Genomic DNA, 17005 nt, shown 5'->3' with positions numbered 1-17005 from the left:
GAGTCCAGGTAAACACATTCTCACCATCTGCTTCTCCACTTTCCAGAATACAGAGAGCAAGAACACGCCTGTCATTTCTGACACCTGAAGGTGAGTGAATCCTGAAGGGAAGAAGGCCTGTTGGAGAAAGTTCCTCATGTGGATACTCTTTCTGGGAACTGATCATTAAACACACCCTCTGACAGGGCTAAAGTTGACCAGTTCTACACAGAAATATCATCAAATCCAGGGTTTAGATACATCGAATTAAAGAGGGTGAAGTTTCAGATCATCCCTGTATTATTTACTTATATACTGTTTTGTTCAACTAAGAAAAAGGTGCCGAACCCCCAAATCAATGTTCTCCAGCTGCTGTGGAAGTTTCGGCTGTGCTGCAGACTAGGTAAGAGTATTTCTCAAAGTTGAGGGTCAAGTCAATTGCAGTGATGTGATCTGGGAAGAGCCATTCAGTCTCATAAGAAAAACGAGCAGAGCATCTCCAAAGAATGCATTAGTCAGATCTTGCTTAACCTGAAGGAGAGCTCAACAGGGTGGGGCAGCGAGCAGGAGTTCCGCACGGCAGCAGCTGCAAAGCGAGCATGAGACACGAGGGAAAAGTCATCCTACACGGTTCAGCGATGAGCCACCCCATCCCCTCACGTGGCCTTGCAGCCACAGGTCAGCACTGAAGACCAGGCGAACCCACAACTATCTGGGGAGCGACGTTCATCTACTGTCTAACCTGAGCACACCCCAGAGGCTTCCGATGGGGAACTTGGCCCCAGAACAGCCATTACCTTTTGCCACTTCGTAGCCCAGCTTCCTTGAAAATCATCAAAGTAAAGTTGCCCTGCAATCAGACAAAAACTTTACATTAAAATCACTTTTTCAGGGACTTGCCTGGCGGCCCAGTGGTTAGGACTCCGCACTCTCACTGCTGAGGGGCCTGGGTTCAATCCCTGGTCGGGGAACTAAGATCCCACAAGCCGCGCAGTGCAGCCAAAAAATAAATAAATAAAATCACTTTTTCAAACCCAATTCTTTCTGGTTTCTAGTTTTACACAGCCAAGATTTCTTACCAGTCTAAGCTTCAGAGCATGCAAGAAGTTACGTTGAAGTTCTGAAAGGAGCCTTATCTATACAGGGCCCTGGCTGTTCCCTCTGACTCCTCTGCCACATGAAGAAGAAAAAACAACGCTTGCTGGTTTCCTCTCTGTGTACCGTGCACGTTTTGGTGCAGCAACCAGAAAACTGGTGTGGGCGGGAGATGGTGTGGGACCACAGCACATATAATGGGACCAGTCCACAGACACCGACACGAGATGCTATCCATGTAAGCTGTACTCCAGTGGACTAAAACAGCATCTCAGGGTTAAAAAGAAACAACAGTATATTAAGTGCATATGTAGCCATTTATGATACTAATAATAGCTAACGCTCATATCTCTTGCTACTATGTGCCTGGTGGTATTCTAAGCGCTGCACATATAAGGGTTCACTGAATTCTCACAACAACCCCATGAAGTACGAACTACAGTTATCATCCCCATTTTACAGACCAGTAAACTGAGACACAGAAAGGTTAAGTAACACGCCCAGATTCACACAAATAAGTGTGTAAGTGGCAGACCTGGGATTCAGACGCAGGCAGTCCAGCTCCAGCGCTGTGCCCTCACCCACCATTACACACTAAGATATCTGTGATTTCAGAGACACTGAGATGTGAAGGAAAAAAAAAAAAAATGTCTTGGCATTACAATATATCTATAACGTTCAGTGCAAAAGGCCTTGTCAGGTGTGCCTTCCCTGCTATTTTTCCAGACAAAAGCGTGGCAGGTATTCACACCTTTGCTCTTCCTTTGGCTTATCAGCTAATGGTTGTTGAGGACCTGCCCTGGGTCAGACAGATGGTGCTGGGGATACAGACAATTCACACAAATTCCAACACAGACAAGGCCACGGAGCACAACCGCGCAGTCAGGCACACCCACCCCTACACACACACACACACACACACACACACGGCACCACTCACAGGGTAAGCGGCCTAGACTCACACACTCATTAAGATGGGTTTCCAGCATTTGGAGGCTGTATAAAGTGCCTGTTCTAATTTGCACAAAGGCGCCCACGGGCGAGCAGCCCAGTTAGTGTGCCCCCACGTGTACACCAAGAGAGGAAGCAGCACCCAGGAAGTGGTCGGCCCTGCCTGGAGGGGATCAGCAAAGGTTTCACAGAGGAAACCGACTCAGCAGAAGGAGGTGAAGGGGTAGGAAGAGGGCTTCAGATTTGCAGAAATGACGAGCAGAGGGAGAACAGAGGGGCAGAAGCGAGAGCCGCAGGAAATGGGTCTAGAAATAGAGGCGGTTACTGCTCAGAAAGGCCCTCTACCCTGCGCTGCTGGGTCTAGAAATAGAGGCAGTTACTGAAAGGCCCTCTACCGTGCGCTGCTGGGTCTGCTCTGCAGGTGAGGAGCTGCAAGTGGGAGGAGAGGGGTGCGGCGCGAGCAGCCAGGTGACTTCTGCGACAACTCAGACCAGCGCAGTAAGGCTGGATCAAGAGGGTGGTTTCTTAAAATATTTAGGACCGTTCTTATGTATTTGCTAATTTGTACACCAACTTCGTCCAAAAAGGATGATGGGGCTAACAAGGACATGCATGTCAGAAGAGAAGTAAATAAATGGATGAGGAAATGAAGACACATGGAAAATAATTTTAAGAAGAGAAACACAGCTGGGGTAAAGTTAGTGTCCCAAATTACACACTGTCACGCACTAGACATTTCCTCAAGGTGGCCACGGATTTGACACTGAGCTTCCTATCTGCTCAGCAGAAAGGCAGCCTCAGCATCTACAAGGCCCAGAGCATCCACGGAGGAGTACCACACCTGCCAATAACACACCAAGCCTGAGAAAGCTCTCTCCCACACATGTTCAGAACGGGAACCTCTCAAGTGGCTGGCGTTACAAACAGCATCCCCGCTAATAACACACCAAGCCTGAGAAAGACCTCTCCCACACATGTTCAGAACGGGAATCTCTCAAGTGGCTGGCGTTACAAACAGCATCCCCGCTAATAACACACCAAGCCTGAGAAAGACCTCTCCCACACATGTTCAGAACGGGAATCTCTCAAGTGGCTGGCGTTACAAACAGCATCCCCAGATTTTTCTCTTTAAGTTCATAACTTTCAAATGACTATTTTTTTTATAACATTTCATAATGAAAACCACAATCACAGTCCACGAAAAAAACATAAACAGAATTTTACAACTGTCCCAAGCAGTGAGGACTCAGTAGGAAGCTCTGCTGGGCTACCTTGACTCCGTGGAGAGGTAAGGTAGTCGTGATCGACCTGCTCTCCATTTGCCAAAGCGGGGTGAAGGGACTGGGGTGGGAGGCGAGAAAGGGGGCTCAGTCTCTACTCCTGTTTAACCAGCTTCAGCTTACCTGCTCCGTCAGCTAGCTTTTGAATAGAGTGTTCAGCAGGCCCTAATCTCACAGAAAAAATTCTAACAGGTGCTGTAAAACTAGAGATAGACTTTAGGCTACCTCTAAGAATGTGACATTTTAAAACTAAGCTTTTGATAAGAATTGGAAATATTTAAACTTGATGTGAAAATCTGCTAGAAACTTAAATTCAATTAGTCTATTACATAGCCAATTAAGGAAAGAATTTTTTTGCTTTACCGTTAACCAAGCGGAAAGGGTCGCGACCCATTTTGAAAATTAAGGGACTGGTTAGCCACAGGAAGAAGGAACAAAGTACAGGCAAGGTCTCTCCAGAAAGCAGTCCTAAGTAGCTCTGCTCTGATATACGAAGGGTGACTTCAGCCTCCAACGGCCGATGGTCTACAAACTTTTTTCAAAGTACTGAATCCCTTTCTAGAGCCAAAGGACAATCTGTTAGACAGTTGTGGGAGCTGGCACAGGGCAGGAGGGCCCTCCTGGCTGCCTCCCCTCAAGTCCCCGACCAGATGAAGGAGGTCTACAGAATATCACTAGGGCGATGAACAGAAGCTCCCCTGAGGGTTCCAGCCACAGGCAGGATCTGACCTGGGAAGAGTAGAAGCAGTACCGTGGTGCAGTCTCAACCTCTGTGCACATCAGAATCACCTAGGAGCAGCTCAGGGTCACAAAGCTATTCCACACCAGAGCTATGACATGCATCTGTCTGACACCAGAGGCCATGGTCTTTCCCCTGAGTGACGAAACACACATTACAGACCACAGATTTCAGAACAATCAGCCTCTCATACAAGTGATACGTGCTGTCCAAAAGCCACTCCAAAAGTTCACAGGTGCCACTGTATCCCCAAGTCATAATTTCAGGGGTCAAGACAGAACAAAGAGACATAAAATCCACTCAGAAGGAGAAGGAGAGAGAGGTCTTCCCTATTTGTTGAATGACACTGCCCTTAAGGACTACACATCCTTCCAGCCTTTATAAAATGAAACCATGACGGGGAGGGAGGGCAGAGGAGGCGAGAGAATCAGGCTTAAGAAAACAGACATGAAAAAATTAAGGCAGTAAGAATTAAAATTAGAGTGAAAGAATAAGGAAGGAATAAAGCCAAAAAGACCAATAGAGGAAAAAACAGAATTTAAGAAGTAGGAATAGCACAAAAGAAATAAAACAGGGCTAAACTTTAAAAGAATGAAATGTATTATATTTGAAATAAGGGAGACAAAAAAGGCTAATAACAAAACCCAAAAGTATAACAGCATGCGAGTAAATGTGATAAAAGATTTTTTAAAAACTAAAAGAACATAAATGTTCTCACCAAAAATAAATAAATAAATGTTAAGGGATGGATTTGTTAACTAACTCATTAGAGGGAATCCTTTCACAGTGTTTATGTTATGTATATCAAATCACCACAGTTGTATACTTTAAATATCTTACAATTTTATTTGTCAATTATACCTCAGTAACAATGAAAAAAAAAAAAGGTGATTATGTTAAAATGAGGCCAGTAGGGTAGAGCTCTAATCCATTATGACTAGTGTCCTCATATGAAGAGGAAGAGACGCCAGGGATGCAGGTGCACAGAGAAAACCATGGGAAGAACGAGACCACCGGCAAGCCAAGGAGAGAGGCCTCAGAAGAAACCAACCTGCCAACACCCTGGTCTCCAACTCCCAGTCTCCAGAACTGTGAGAAAATAAAGTTCTGTTGTTGAAGCCCCTTCCCCCAAATTAAAAGACTAAGAAGGTAAGCATTTAAAAACTTAAGCATAGAAACATTAGTGCCAGCTTACCAGTTTGGGCTCTGGAGTCTTAGAATAACCAAAGGCTTCTAGAGGAATAATCTGTATTCTGAATTCAGGATAATCCCAGGCAAGCACCCTGGCAGGAGTCAGCTTTCCCCCTTGGTTAAGCTGAGTTAAGAATGTTGAGGGCAGGGGATGGTGGTGGGATGAATTGGGAGATTGGGATTGACATATATACACAAATATGTATAAAATAGATAACTAATAAGAACCTGCTGTATAAAAAATAAATAAAATAAAATTTAAAAAATATAGTTTAAATAAAGGCAGTTAATTGTAAAAAACAAACAAAAAAAAACACCTACAAAGACACACACAATAAAAGACAGAAAGTAGAGCCTACTTTGAACAATAACAATTTACTCAAATCTGGGAGAAATTTCCACTAATTACAGTGTGAATGAAGACAGAGACACACTCCAGTGGTCAACTGCAGCCCCGCCTCTGAAGGGAAAGAGCACAGTTGCCAGGAAGTGCATGGGAAGAGGGTGCAGCAGCCCTTCGCCTCTCTCCACCCCTAGCCCAAAGTTTCTGGGTTTGTAGCAATCAGGAAACAGGCAGCCAGCCCCAGAGTGGGTGAGTCCTGACAGCCATTCTCCCTACCCCATCCAGAAGTTCTTTTTCTATATCCATTCCAAGACTACAATCCTTATCAGTACAACCCCACAGTAAGTAGACACAGGACTGGCAGTGGCAACAATTCACTCCAAGAAATAAAATAATATGGAAAAGAGCATTGATCTAGACACATAATTAGTTACTGAAAGACACTGCCTGTAAGAACCAAGTACAACAGGAATAAAGAGACATCATGCTAAGAAGGAAATGGGAAAAACTCAGATAAGGAGATTTCAAGGAAACCTGAAAATGCAACAGCAGACCTGCCATTAGCATTGGAGAAAAAGAGCAGAATTAACATGGCAGAAAAGCTGAATTCATAATGAGGAAGTTACATTCAAGACGTTTTCCCATAATGTGGAATGAAAGAGCAAAAATAGAGAAAATGACAAATGCCAATTTTATAGAATTAAGATCTACCAAACCTGATCACTGTAATAGCTGTTAAATGGAAGAAGAGACAAAACAAAACTATACTAGAAGAAAACTTGACAGAGTTGAAAAAAGACAAAACTGCATACACACCGTGTTCCAGATCCATTTGCCATCCCTCACTGGCAAAAACTTTACATGAAAAAAAATTAAAAAAAAAAGAAGAATCCAGTGCCCTAAAAAGGTATACCCATAAAGGACAATGAATTCCCAAAGACAATGGAATAGTAACAATAAACTCCTGAGAAGCACAGAATGTGATCCAGAAACACTGTAACCGGGAATTCCCTGGTGGTCCAGTGGTTAGGAGTTGGTGCTTTCACTGCAGAGGACCAGGGTTCGATCCCTGGTCGGGGAACTAAGATCCCTCAAGCCCCCTCCCCAACCCCCCCCCCAAAAAAAAACCCCAAACAACTCTATAACCAATCAAACTGTGTGAAGACAGAGGAAGGCATTATAAATTTGGAAAGAACTCAGGTATTATAATCTACAGAGCCTTCCTGAAACATTAGTTAAGATATACTACATTTCATCAAAAGATAAATCCAGGGCTTCCCTGGTGGCGCAGTAGTTGAGAGTCTGCCTGCCGATGCAGGGGACACGGGTTCGTGCCCCAGTCCGGGAAGATCCCACATGCCGCAGAGCGGCTAGGCCCGTGAGCTGTGGCCGCTGAGCCTGCGCGTCCGGAGCCTGTGCTCCGCAACAGGAGAGGCCACAACAGTGAGAGGCCCGCGTACCGCAAAAAAAAAAAAAAAAAAACCTGAAGGATTTAAACTCTCATATTGTGGTAGGTAGGTTCCCAATTTGTCCCTCAGTGAACCACACCTCCTGGTGTTTACACCCTCTCACATGAACCTGGGCTGGCACTAGGACTCATTTCAGCCAACAGAATGAGGCCAAACTGATGCTGTGGCAGTTCCATGCCTCAGCTTGAAGGAGGCCTGGCCTTCCACTAGCACTCTTGGGAGTTCCAAGCTGTCATCTAAGAAGTGTGGTTACCCTGCCCTGCTATAGAGATCACATAAAAAGAATAAGTTGAAGAGGCCACTTGGTAAGGGAGAGGACTGAGACTAAATGATAGCATAGATAGTAGATAGACAGACACACATGCCCCACGGTTCCAAGATCCCAGTTGAGCCCAGCCATCCTTCATGGACATTCCAGTCTAAGTGAGCCACCACATGACTACAGTACCAGCAGAATGACCATGGAACAGAAGAACCATCCAGCTGTTGCAACCATACATCATGAGACTTAACAAAATGGTTCTAAGTTTAAAGCCACTAAGTTTTGAGATGGTGTGTTACGCAGCAACAGAAAACCAAAACATCTTTTAAAAGCTTTTCTAGGGACTCACCTGGTGGCCCAGTGGTTAAGAATCCGCCTGCCAATGCAGGGAACAGGGAGGGTTTCAAGCCCTGGTCTAGGAAGACCCCACATGGTGCGGAGCAACTAAGCCCGTGTGCCAAAACTACTGAGCCTGCGCTCTAAAGCCTGCATGCCACAACTACTGAAGCCCATGCACCTAGAGCCCGTGCTCCGCAACAAGAGAAGCCACTGCAAGGAGAAGCCTGCGCACCGCAACGAAGGGTAGCCCCCGCTCACTGCAACTAGAGATGGCCCACATGCAGCAACAAATACCCAACGCAGCCAAAAATAAATAAATAAATAAAAAGCTTTTCTAAAAGGATTTTTTAAAAAAACAACTCCTTCAAATATATGTCACTTTTAAGAGCAAAAGTTTAAAAAGCAATGAAAGTCTTAATAATGGAAGACTTGGCATATTCATACAAGAACAAAGCAGAGTGGGAACATTCAAAGAGTAGAATTCAAGGCAAAAAGCATTAATTGGGATAAAAATAGACAAAAATATACTAGTTATAAAAATTAATGGCAAACAACATAACACTAAAATATACAGCTAAAAACAATTAAAGAAAACATATTTTAAAAATTGGAAACAACCACAGTAGGAGACCAACATATCATTTTCCATCTTTTACAAATCCAGTCAACAAAAAGCAATCAACAACAGGGAATCTGCATAATTTTTTTAACCTTGCAAGATTCAACGTGCGTGTGTGTGTGTGTGTGTGTGTGTGTGTGTGTGCATGTATACATATTTGAACACAGTGAGATTTTCCAGTGTCTAACAGGCAGCATTCATCCCATAAGGCTTTGTAAGGCTTTGTTTCTCCTGTTCTCACCACCCAATCCTGTGACTACTTCCTGGAGAATAAATCTGTACAACTCTTGAGAGGGTAAAGCAAGTGCAGATCAGTAATTATGTATCTTAAACCAATTAATCTGAACCACTGTGGAAATTCATCTCATACTACTACAAGTGGCTATTATCCTTAATTTTGAAGATTAAAATGTTTTTCTTTGTTTTTTTTTTTTTTGCGGCACGCGGGCCCCTCACCGCTGCGGCCTCTCCTATTGCGGAGCACAGGCTCCGGACGCGCAGGCTCAGCAGCCATGGCTCATGGGCCCAGCCGCTCCGTGGCATGTGGGATCTTCCCGGACTGGTGCACGAACCCGTGTCCCCTGAATCGGCAGGCGGACCCTCAACCACTGCACCACCAGGGAAGCCCTAAAATGGTAACATTTTGACAGAGTTTTAAATAAGATGGGAGAACTTAAATCAGCTTAATGCCATTTTCAGTAAGACTAAAACAAACTAGAAACGTTAACAGTTGTTATCCATTCAGTCAACAAACATTTGTCAACTGCATCCAAAATACCAGGGACCGTGTTGTGCACTGGAAATACAGAAGAGAACAAGACAGTTAGTTGTTCATGGATTTTACACTGTAGTGGGAGGAGACAAACAATATGACTGTTTTAGTTAGTGATAAATACTTTGGAAAAAATAGTGTTCAGAGACTGAGAAGACAAGCCACAGACTAGGAGAAAATATTTGCAAAAGACGTATCTGATAAAGGACTTTTATCCGAAATATACAAAGAACTCATAAAACTCAATAAGAACACAATAAGAAAATGAATCACCTAATTAAAAATGGGCAAAAAGTGTGAACAGTTCAACAAAGACATAAAGATGACATAAGCATATGACAAGATACTCAATGTCAAATGTTATTTGGAAATTACAAATTAAAATAACAATGAGATACCATTAGGCACCTATCAGAACTGCTAAAATCCAAAACACTGACAACACTAAATGCTGGATGTGGAGCAACCACTGCCAGTGGGAGTGTACATCCACTCTGGAGGACGATTTTGCAGTTGCTTGCAAAACTAACCTACTCACCTACTTACATACATACATACATACATGTGGCAGCTAGAAAGTGAAAGGGGGAAAGAGCAGTTTTAGCTGCGGAGTGAGGGAAGGCCTCTCTGCCAAGATCCGAGTTGAGACTGAATCTGAAAACGCAGGGAAGGGCAAGTAAACCAGGCTAAGGCCCGAAAGCAGCCAGCGGCTTGGTCTGTTCAAGCAGCAGAAAGCAGGCTAGTGTGGTAGATGAGGGCAGGCAGGGTCTTCACCACACAGATCTTTACAGGGTATGGTGCTGAGTTTGAATTTAATTCCAGGTATAATGAGAAACTGCTGAAGATTTCAATCAGGGGATGACACGCTCTGGCTTGGTTTTTTGTTTTGGGTTTTTTTTTTTTTGGTTTCTCTAGACAGGGCAAGAAGGAAGCAGGAAGTCCAGTTAAAAGTCTTCTGTGGTAGTCCACACCAAAGGTGATGGCAGCTGGACTAGCTGGTAGCAGTGGAGATGCAAAGAAGTGAACAGATGTCCGATATGAAGCACAATAACAAGGCTGAAGGACACGGCACGTAGCAGAGTGATTTCACAGAATTTATCATTATCCTTAAACCTCCTCACAAATATTTTGAGCATTCTAAACTACAATGCAGTTAGAATTCAGAAATGATACAAGAGTCTTGTAGAATAAGCTTTAAGTAGTAAACTAGGATTTCTAAATCTCACGATGTCTCATCTGTTTGAACAAAGTACGTTTCAAGGCCATTCTCTTAAAGATGTGAAAACACAGCAACAATATATTCAGTATGTTCTGGCATCCAAAACTTCATATAATAGACTCTGATCCGTAACTATTTTTCAAGTGAGTATGAGTAAGGCAAACCCTATTAAACATTTACTTCAGCATTTCTACTGAAAGTCTCCATTTTAGAAAAAGAATTTAGAAAAGTAAAACAATTCGGTATCAGTGACTAGATTTAGAATCTGGGAGGCTTGTGGTTGACTCTACCATCCCTGAAACCCTCCCTTTATTTGACTCAACCCTCTACCTATTTTCCTTTTACCTCTCTGGCCAGTCCTCTTAAGTTCCTTACTGCAATCTGTAGTCCTCTACCTGTCCTATATTCTCCCTTATTCTATGTTACGGGCTGACCTGCCTCCCCCTCCACTCACCACAAAATTCATATGTTGAAGCCCTAATACCCAGTATCTCAGAATGTAACTGTATTTGAAAATAAGGTCTTTAAAGAGGTAATTAAGTTACAGCGAGGTCTTTAGGGTAGGCCCTAATCCAATTATGACTGGTGTCCTTATAAGAGGAAATCTGCACAGAGACATGTGGGCAGAGAAAGGACCACGTGAAGACAAAGGGAGAAGATGGCCATCTTCAAGCAAAGGAGAGAGGTCTCAGAAGAAACCAAAATTGATGACGCCTCTAGAATTGTGAGGAAATAAGTTTCTGTTGTTTAAGCCACCCGGTCTGTTGTATTTTGTCATGACAGCCATAGCAACCTAATACACATTATGTCCCCACTTCCACCCCCAACTTCCGTCCCCATCCCAATCTTCACCTAAGATCTTATTCAATGACTTGAATTTGGGTCTACTAAGATGATTCCCAAATCTCTGTATCTAGGCCAGGCATCCCTTCTGTGCTTAAACTAAACCTCTATTAAACACTTACACATATCCCCAAGTGAGCTCCTTCCCCTACCTTCCCCTCTGCCGTGCCAGCTCTCCCCTTCCTGCATTCCCTACTGCGGTGGATAGAACCAATCCAGGTGCCTAAGTAAGGTACCTGGGAGTCATCATCATAAAAACAAAAATAGCTACCACATAATTACTAAACATGTGAGAGCTTTCCATGCATCTCCACAAAGAAACGAGAACTCTCATATACTGCTGCTGGAGTATAAGTTAGTAAAAGCACCATGAACTACTGTTTGACAATATCTATTAAAGGGCACACGTACATACCCAATAACCCAGAAATCCCACTCCAAGATATATAGAAAAACATACATACGTACATACAACAAAGAGCACACAGAAGATGTTCCTAGCCATGTTATTTATAATAGGCCCCAAATAAGAATATCCTCAATGATGGAATGGAGAACAAAACAACTGTTGTATGTTCACACAATGACACACAGTACATCAATGAAAATGAACAAGTGAGAATAAACCTTAGAAACACCATATTGGGCAAGAGAAGTCTGGATCCCAAACATTGCACACTGAATAATTCTCTGTGCATAAAATATCTTTCCTCCCCAAAGGTTGGGGGGGGGGGGGCAGGTAAAAAACACACAACACAGGATGTCATCACCAATAAGGCAGAGTAAAGAGACCCCAGCCTCCATCTCCCAACAAATAACGATCAGACAGCTATCCGTGAATGAAAATCGCTCCTGGAGAGCTCAGGAATCCACTTAAGGAGCATCCGCAACATACTGGGTGAAAAAGCCTGAGGATAACTGCACAGAAAAGGTAAGAAGAAAGTTTGACTTTGCCTTCACCAGCCCATCCCCCAGGCCAGCACTGCTCAGTGCCAAGAGGGAACTCCCCCATGCGAGACAGTTCTCCTTGCCAGGAAAAGGAAAGCAGGTGAGTGACTAGCTTCCCCAGCCTTCCAGGGCATGGCACACAGGACCTGCTGCAGTTTCACCCCACCAGAGACAAGCAAAGCTGACACGTATGGAGAGAGAGCTCGGAACAGGAAGGAGGGCCGGGGCTACCAATATCAGCCATGTGGCAGGAGTAACACAGTTCCCGGTGGCCTGCTCTGCAGAGGATCCCAGCAGCTTTCACCAGCAACAGGCCTGGTGGACACTGCAGGGCTGGCAGCCTTCATCACTGAGGACCTCACTGCACACCCCAGCAGACTGCTCCACAGAGGACCCCAGTAGGTTTCACAGCTGAAGAAACCAAAAGGCAGCACAGCCTGCTGTAGACCCCCTGCAGATTTCTGAGATTTTCACCCACAGGTTTTCACTTTGACAACAGGGCTGGAGTCCCTCCCCATTCCTTCCCCACGACTTCCCACTTGAACCCGGGATGCTCACCTGCAGCCAACTCAGGCTGCTGCAGCTGCGTGCAAACAAGACACCAGCCTAGACCCCTGCAGCTGACCCCCACGGATGTGCCTGCCCCTATGGCCCTTGCAGCCACACATGTGCACACCAACAGCTAAGGCCCACATAAGACTCTGACTCTTGTCACTGGTCTGCACAGCTGCACATGCTGGCAGCCAGCCCCTGCAGGCCACTGGCGCCAACTCCCATCACAGGCCTCCAACGCCATGCACATGCCTGCAGCAAGCCCCTGAAGCCACACGAGTGTATGGTGACAGCCCAGGTCCCCAGAGCTGCTCAGGCACCCAGAGCAAGCCCCAACTCCTGTCACTGGCCTGCACCTCACGTGTGCCCAAGACAGTCCCAGCAGCCACACCTCTATGCTCACCAGCCTTGATTCCAGATACTGGCTCCAAAACCATGCATGCCCCATGGCTAGCTCCTACAGACTCACAAGTCAACTCTAACAGCCAGGTCTCCTAGAGTCGGCCCCTGACCCTGCTACTGAACCTCTGACCTTGCCACTGCACATGTACCTGCCCACACAGGCACCTGCAGCAGCCCTCGCAGCCAGGCATGTGGCACCAACTCTGGCCACCACCACTGCCTGTCCTGGTACATAGCCACTGGACCGCCAGACACTGCTGAGGACCTCAAGAGCCCTTGCAGACACTATGGACCGCCTCTGGCTCTCACCAAGGATCACACAGTTGTCGGTGTAGTGGATTCCTGCTGCTTGAACTGACAAGATACCATGTACCCATGGGGCCTGTAGGTGCCACACACCCGTACACTTGGCACCCTGCACCACTAGACCCAGGTTTACAGCGCAGTCTAGTGGGCCGCCACCTGCAGGTGAAGGTCTTTCCTTAGTGAAGTCAGTTCATAAAGTCTAGAAGTGACTGCTTCCTCAAATACACAGATGCCTACAGCAACCAGAAAGAAACAAGGAAAACTGACACCACAAAAAAAATCAGTAAATTTCCAGTAACTGACCTCTCCCCAAAACGGAGACAGACGAACTGCCTCACAAAGAATTCAAAAATCTGTTATAAAGATGGTCAGAGAGCTACAAGAGAACACAGACAAACAATTTAATGAAATCAGGAAAACAATACAAGAACAAAATGAGAAGTATAACAAAAAGATAGAAAACATAAGAAAGTACCAAACAAATTTTGGAGCTGAAGAATACAATCACTGAACTGAAGAATTCAATAGAGAGCTTCAACAGCAGACTACATCAAACAGAAAAAACAATCAATGAACTCAAAGACAGGTCATTTGAAATTATCCAATCAGAGAAACAAAAAGAAAAAAGAATGAAAAGGAATGAAGAAAGCCTACAGAACTTATGGGACACCATTAGAAGAAATAAACAATGCATTATGGGAGTCCCAGAAGAAGAAACAGAGAAAGGGCAGAAAGCTTGTTTAAAGAAATAGTGGTGGAGAACTGCCCAAAATGGGGAGAGATTTGGACATCTAAGTTCTTGAAGCTCACAGATCTCTGAACAATTCAATCCAAAGATAACTTCTCCAGGATACACTATAACTTTCAAACTTAAGAGACGGAGAACCTCAAGAGCAGCAAGAGAAAAGAAGCTTGTAACTTACAAGAGAACCCTCCTCACACTATCAGTGGGCTTCTAGCAGAAACCTTACAGGCTGGGAGAGAGTAGGATGATATATTCGAAGTGCTGAAAGAAAACAATGCCAACAGAGAATCCATTACCTAGCAAAGTGCTCCTTAAGAAATGAAGGAGAGAGAAAAAGATTCCCAGACAAAAAGAAAAAGGAGGGAATTCATTATCACTAGACCTGCCTTACCAAAAATGTTAAAAGAAGATCTTCGGGGCTTCCCTGTTGGTGCAGTGGTTGAGAGTCCACCTGCCGATGCAGGGGACACGGGTTCGTGCCCCGGTCTGGGAGGATCCCACATGCCGCGGAGCAGCTGGGCCCGTGAGCCATGGCCACTGAGCCTGCACGTCCAGAGCCTGTGCTCCGCAACGGGAGAGGCCACAACGGTGAGAGGCCCGCGTACCACACACACACACAAAAAAAAAATGGGCAGGGGAACCAAACATTTTTCCAAAGAAGACATGCAAATGGCCAACAGGTACATAAAAAGATGCTCAACATTACTAATAATCGGAGAAATGCAAATCAAAACCACAATGAGATATCATCTCACACCTGTTAAAACTGCTATCATCAAGAAGACAAGAGATAACAAGTGTTGGTGAGGATGTGAAGAAAAGGGAACCCTTGTACACTGTTGGTGAGAATGTAAATTGGTTTAGCCGCTGCAGAAAACAATATGGAATTTCCTCAAAAAATTAAAAATAGAATTACCATAAGATCCAGCAACTCCACTTCTGGGCATATACCCAAAGAAATGAAAACAGCTTACTGACGAGATATATGCACTCCCATGTTTATTGAAGTATTATTCAATATAGCCAAGATAGGAAAACAACCTAAATGCTTGTCAACAGATGAATGGATAAAGAAGATACGGTATGTATGTACGTATGTATATATACCATAAACACACAATGGAATATTATTCAGCCACGAGAAAGGACACCCTGCCATTTGTGACAATATAGACAGACCTTGAGGACATTATGCTAAGTGAGATAAACCAGACAGAAAAAGACAAATTAGACAAATACTGTATGACATCACTTATATGTGGAATCTAAAAAAGCCAAACTCTAAGCAACAGAGAGTAAACTGGTGGTTACCAGGGGATTGGGGGTTACAGAATAGGACAGACTACCTTGCTTAAGGGCACAAACTTGCAACAGTAGCAAATAAGCCCTAGATATCTAATGCACAGTACAGTAAATATAGACAATATTGATCAAACTTGCTAAGAGAGTAGCTCTTAATTATCCAACAACTTAAAGAAATGATAATTATGTGATGTGACAAAGGTGTTAAACATTGCTACAATGGCACTCATATTATTAATATATAAATGTATCAAATCAGTATGTTGTACACCTTAAGTTTACAGAATGCTGTATGTCAAATACACTTCAAAAAAAAAACAAGACAGATAATGACAAATGTTGGTAAGGGTTTAGAGAAATTGAAACTCTCATACACTGCTAGTGGAAATATAAAAAGGTGAAGCTGCTGTGGAAAACAGTTTGGTAGTTTCTCCAAACGTTAAACATAGAGTTACCATATGACCCAGCAACTACACTCCTAGGTGTGTACCCAAAGGAACTGAAAACAGACATTCAAACAAAACTTACACAAGTTTAAACGCGGAGAAAATAACTCTTAAACCCTAACCACCCAAGAAAAGTATCCAGAACATGTAAGTAAATCCTACAAACCAATAAAAAAAGAACAAACAACCCAAAAGAAAAAATGAGCAAGAAATATAAACAGACATTTCACAGAAGACTTATGGCAGTAAACATGAAAAAGTATTTAGTCTCATTAGTTTTCAGGGAAATGTAAACTAAGACCATAGACTAGCACTGTATATCCATCAGAATGGCAAAAATTAAGAAGCAGGAAAATGGAAAGTGTTAGCAAGGATGGAGATCATTGGCAACACTCATATACTGCTGATGGAATGTAAACTGGTACAACCACTTTGAATCACAATTTTGGATATCATGTAAAATTCAGCATTCACGTATCCTAAAACCCAGTAACAGCAGCACTGCTCAAAATAGCAAAAATCTGGAAACAATTCGGATGCTCACAGAAAGGCAAATAAATAAACATATGATGATGTATTAGCAGAAAGGAATATTAGACAATAATAAAAATGAATGACCTACCATTAAAGGCGACAACATGTAGAAACAAACAAAAAAAACCAAGAACACATGATAACTTTTTTGTAAAACCTCAAAAATAAGCAAAACTATACTATATATTGCTTAGGGATACATAAATTTGTGATTTTTAAAACGTTTTAAAAAGGCAAAGAAATGATAAACAAAATTGAAGATAGTAGTATTTCTGATGGGGAGGTTAGAGGGTAGAATGGTAGTGGAGTTTTGTAAAACTTGACCTCTACCCTATTAGGGTCTCCAGCTGGGCCTGAGAATTAAACTGACTTCAGACAGATTAAAAGGAGAAAAGCATACACATTTTATTTTTTCATGTACATGTAAGCGTCCACAAGAAAATGAAGACCCAAAGAACTGGCAAAACCTAAGTGCTTATATATTAGGTGAACAAGGAGAGGAAACTGTGGAAAAGACCAGAGACAGACAGGAGTTATTTTTACAAGGTTTGTTTGCACAGAATACTTAGTCTCAACTCCCGGCTCTAGTGATAAGAGTGCTTCCTCCTGGTATGGTAGGCAGAGCATCTTACACTTGCCAGTTTTATCTGCTGCTTTCAGGAAGAATGG

At 43.6% G+C, this 17005-nt stretch overlaps 1 protein-coding gene across 19 annotated transcripts in view; it reads right to left on the bottom strand.

The window, feature by feature from the left end:
- The window catches only part of COA1 (cytochrome c oxidase assembly factor 1), a 113170-nt gene that overhangs the window by 35980 nt on the left and 60185 nt on the right, over positions 1-17005 (bottom strand). For 10 of the 19 annotated variants that reach the window (XR_012333846.1, XR_012333845.1, XR_012333843.1 and 7 more), the window contains one exon: positions 777-829. The exons of 6 other annotated variants lie outside the window; for them this stretch is intronic. Coding sequence is in view for 1 of the 13 variants with exons in the window: in XM_073809534.1 (XP_073665635.1) it covers positions 777-829 (53 nt within the window). In the remaining 12 variants the exon portion in view is untranslated. Of the gene's footprint in view, positions 1-24; positions 305-776; positions 830-1058; positions 1304-14445; positions 14573-17005 lie in introns of those variants that run through there. 3 more of the 19 variants (XR_012333847.1, XR_012333857.1, XR_012333852.1) reach the window with 3 other exon arrangements.

This window comes from Tursiops truncatus, chromosome 9 (genome assembly GCF_011762595.2).
Source record: "Tursiops truncatus isolate mTurTru1 chromosome 9, mTurTru1.mat.Y, whole genome shotgun sequence".
Lineage (NCBI taxonomy): Eukaryota > Metazoa > Chordata > Mammalia > Artiodactyla > Delphinidae > Tursiops > Tursiops truncatus.
This window is presented reverse-complemented; position numbering and strand designations above follow the sequence as displayed.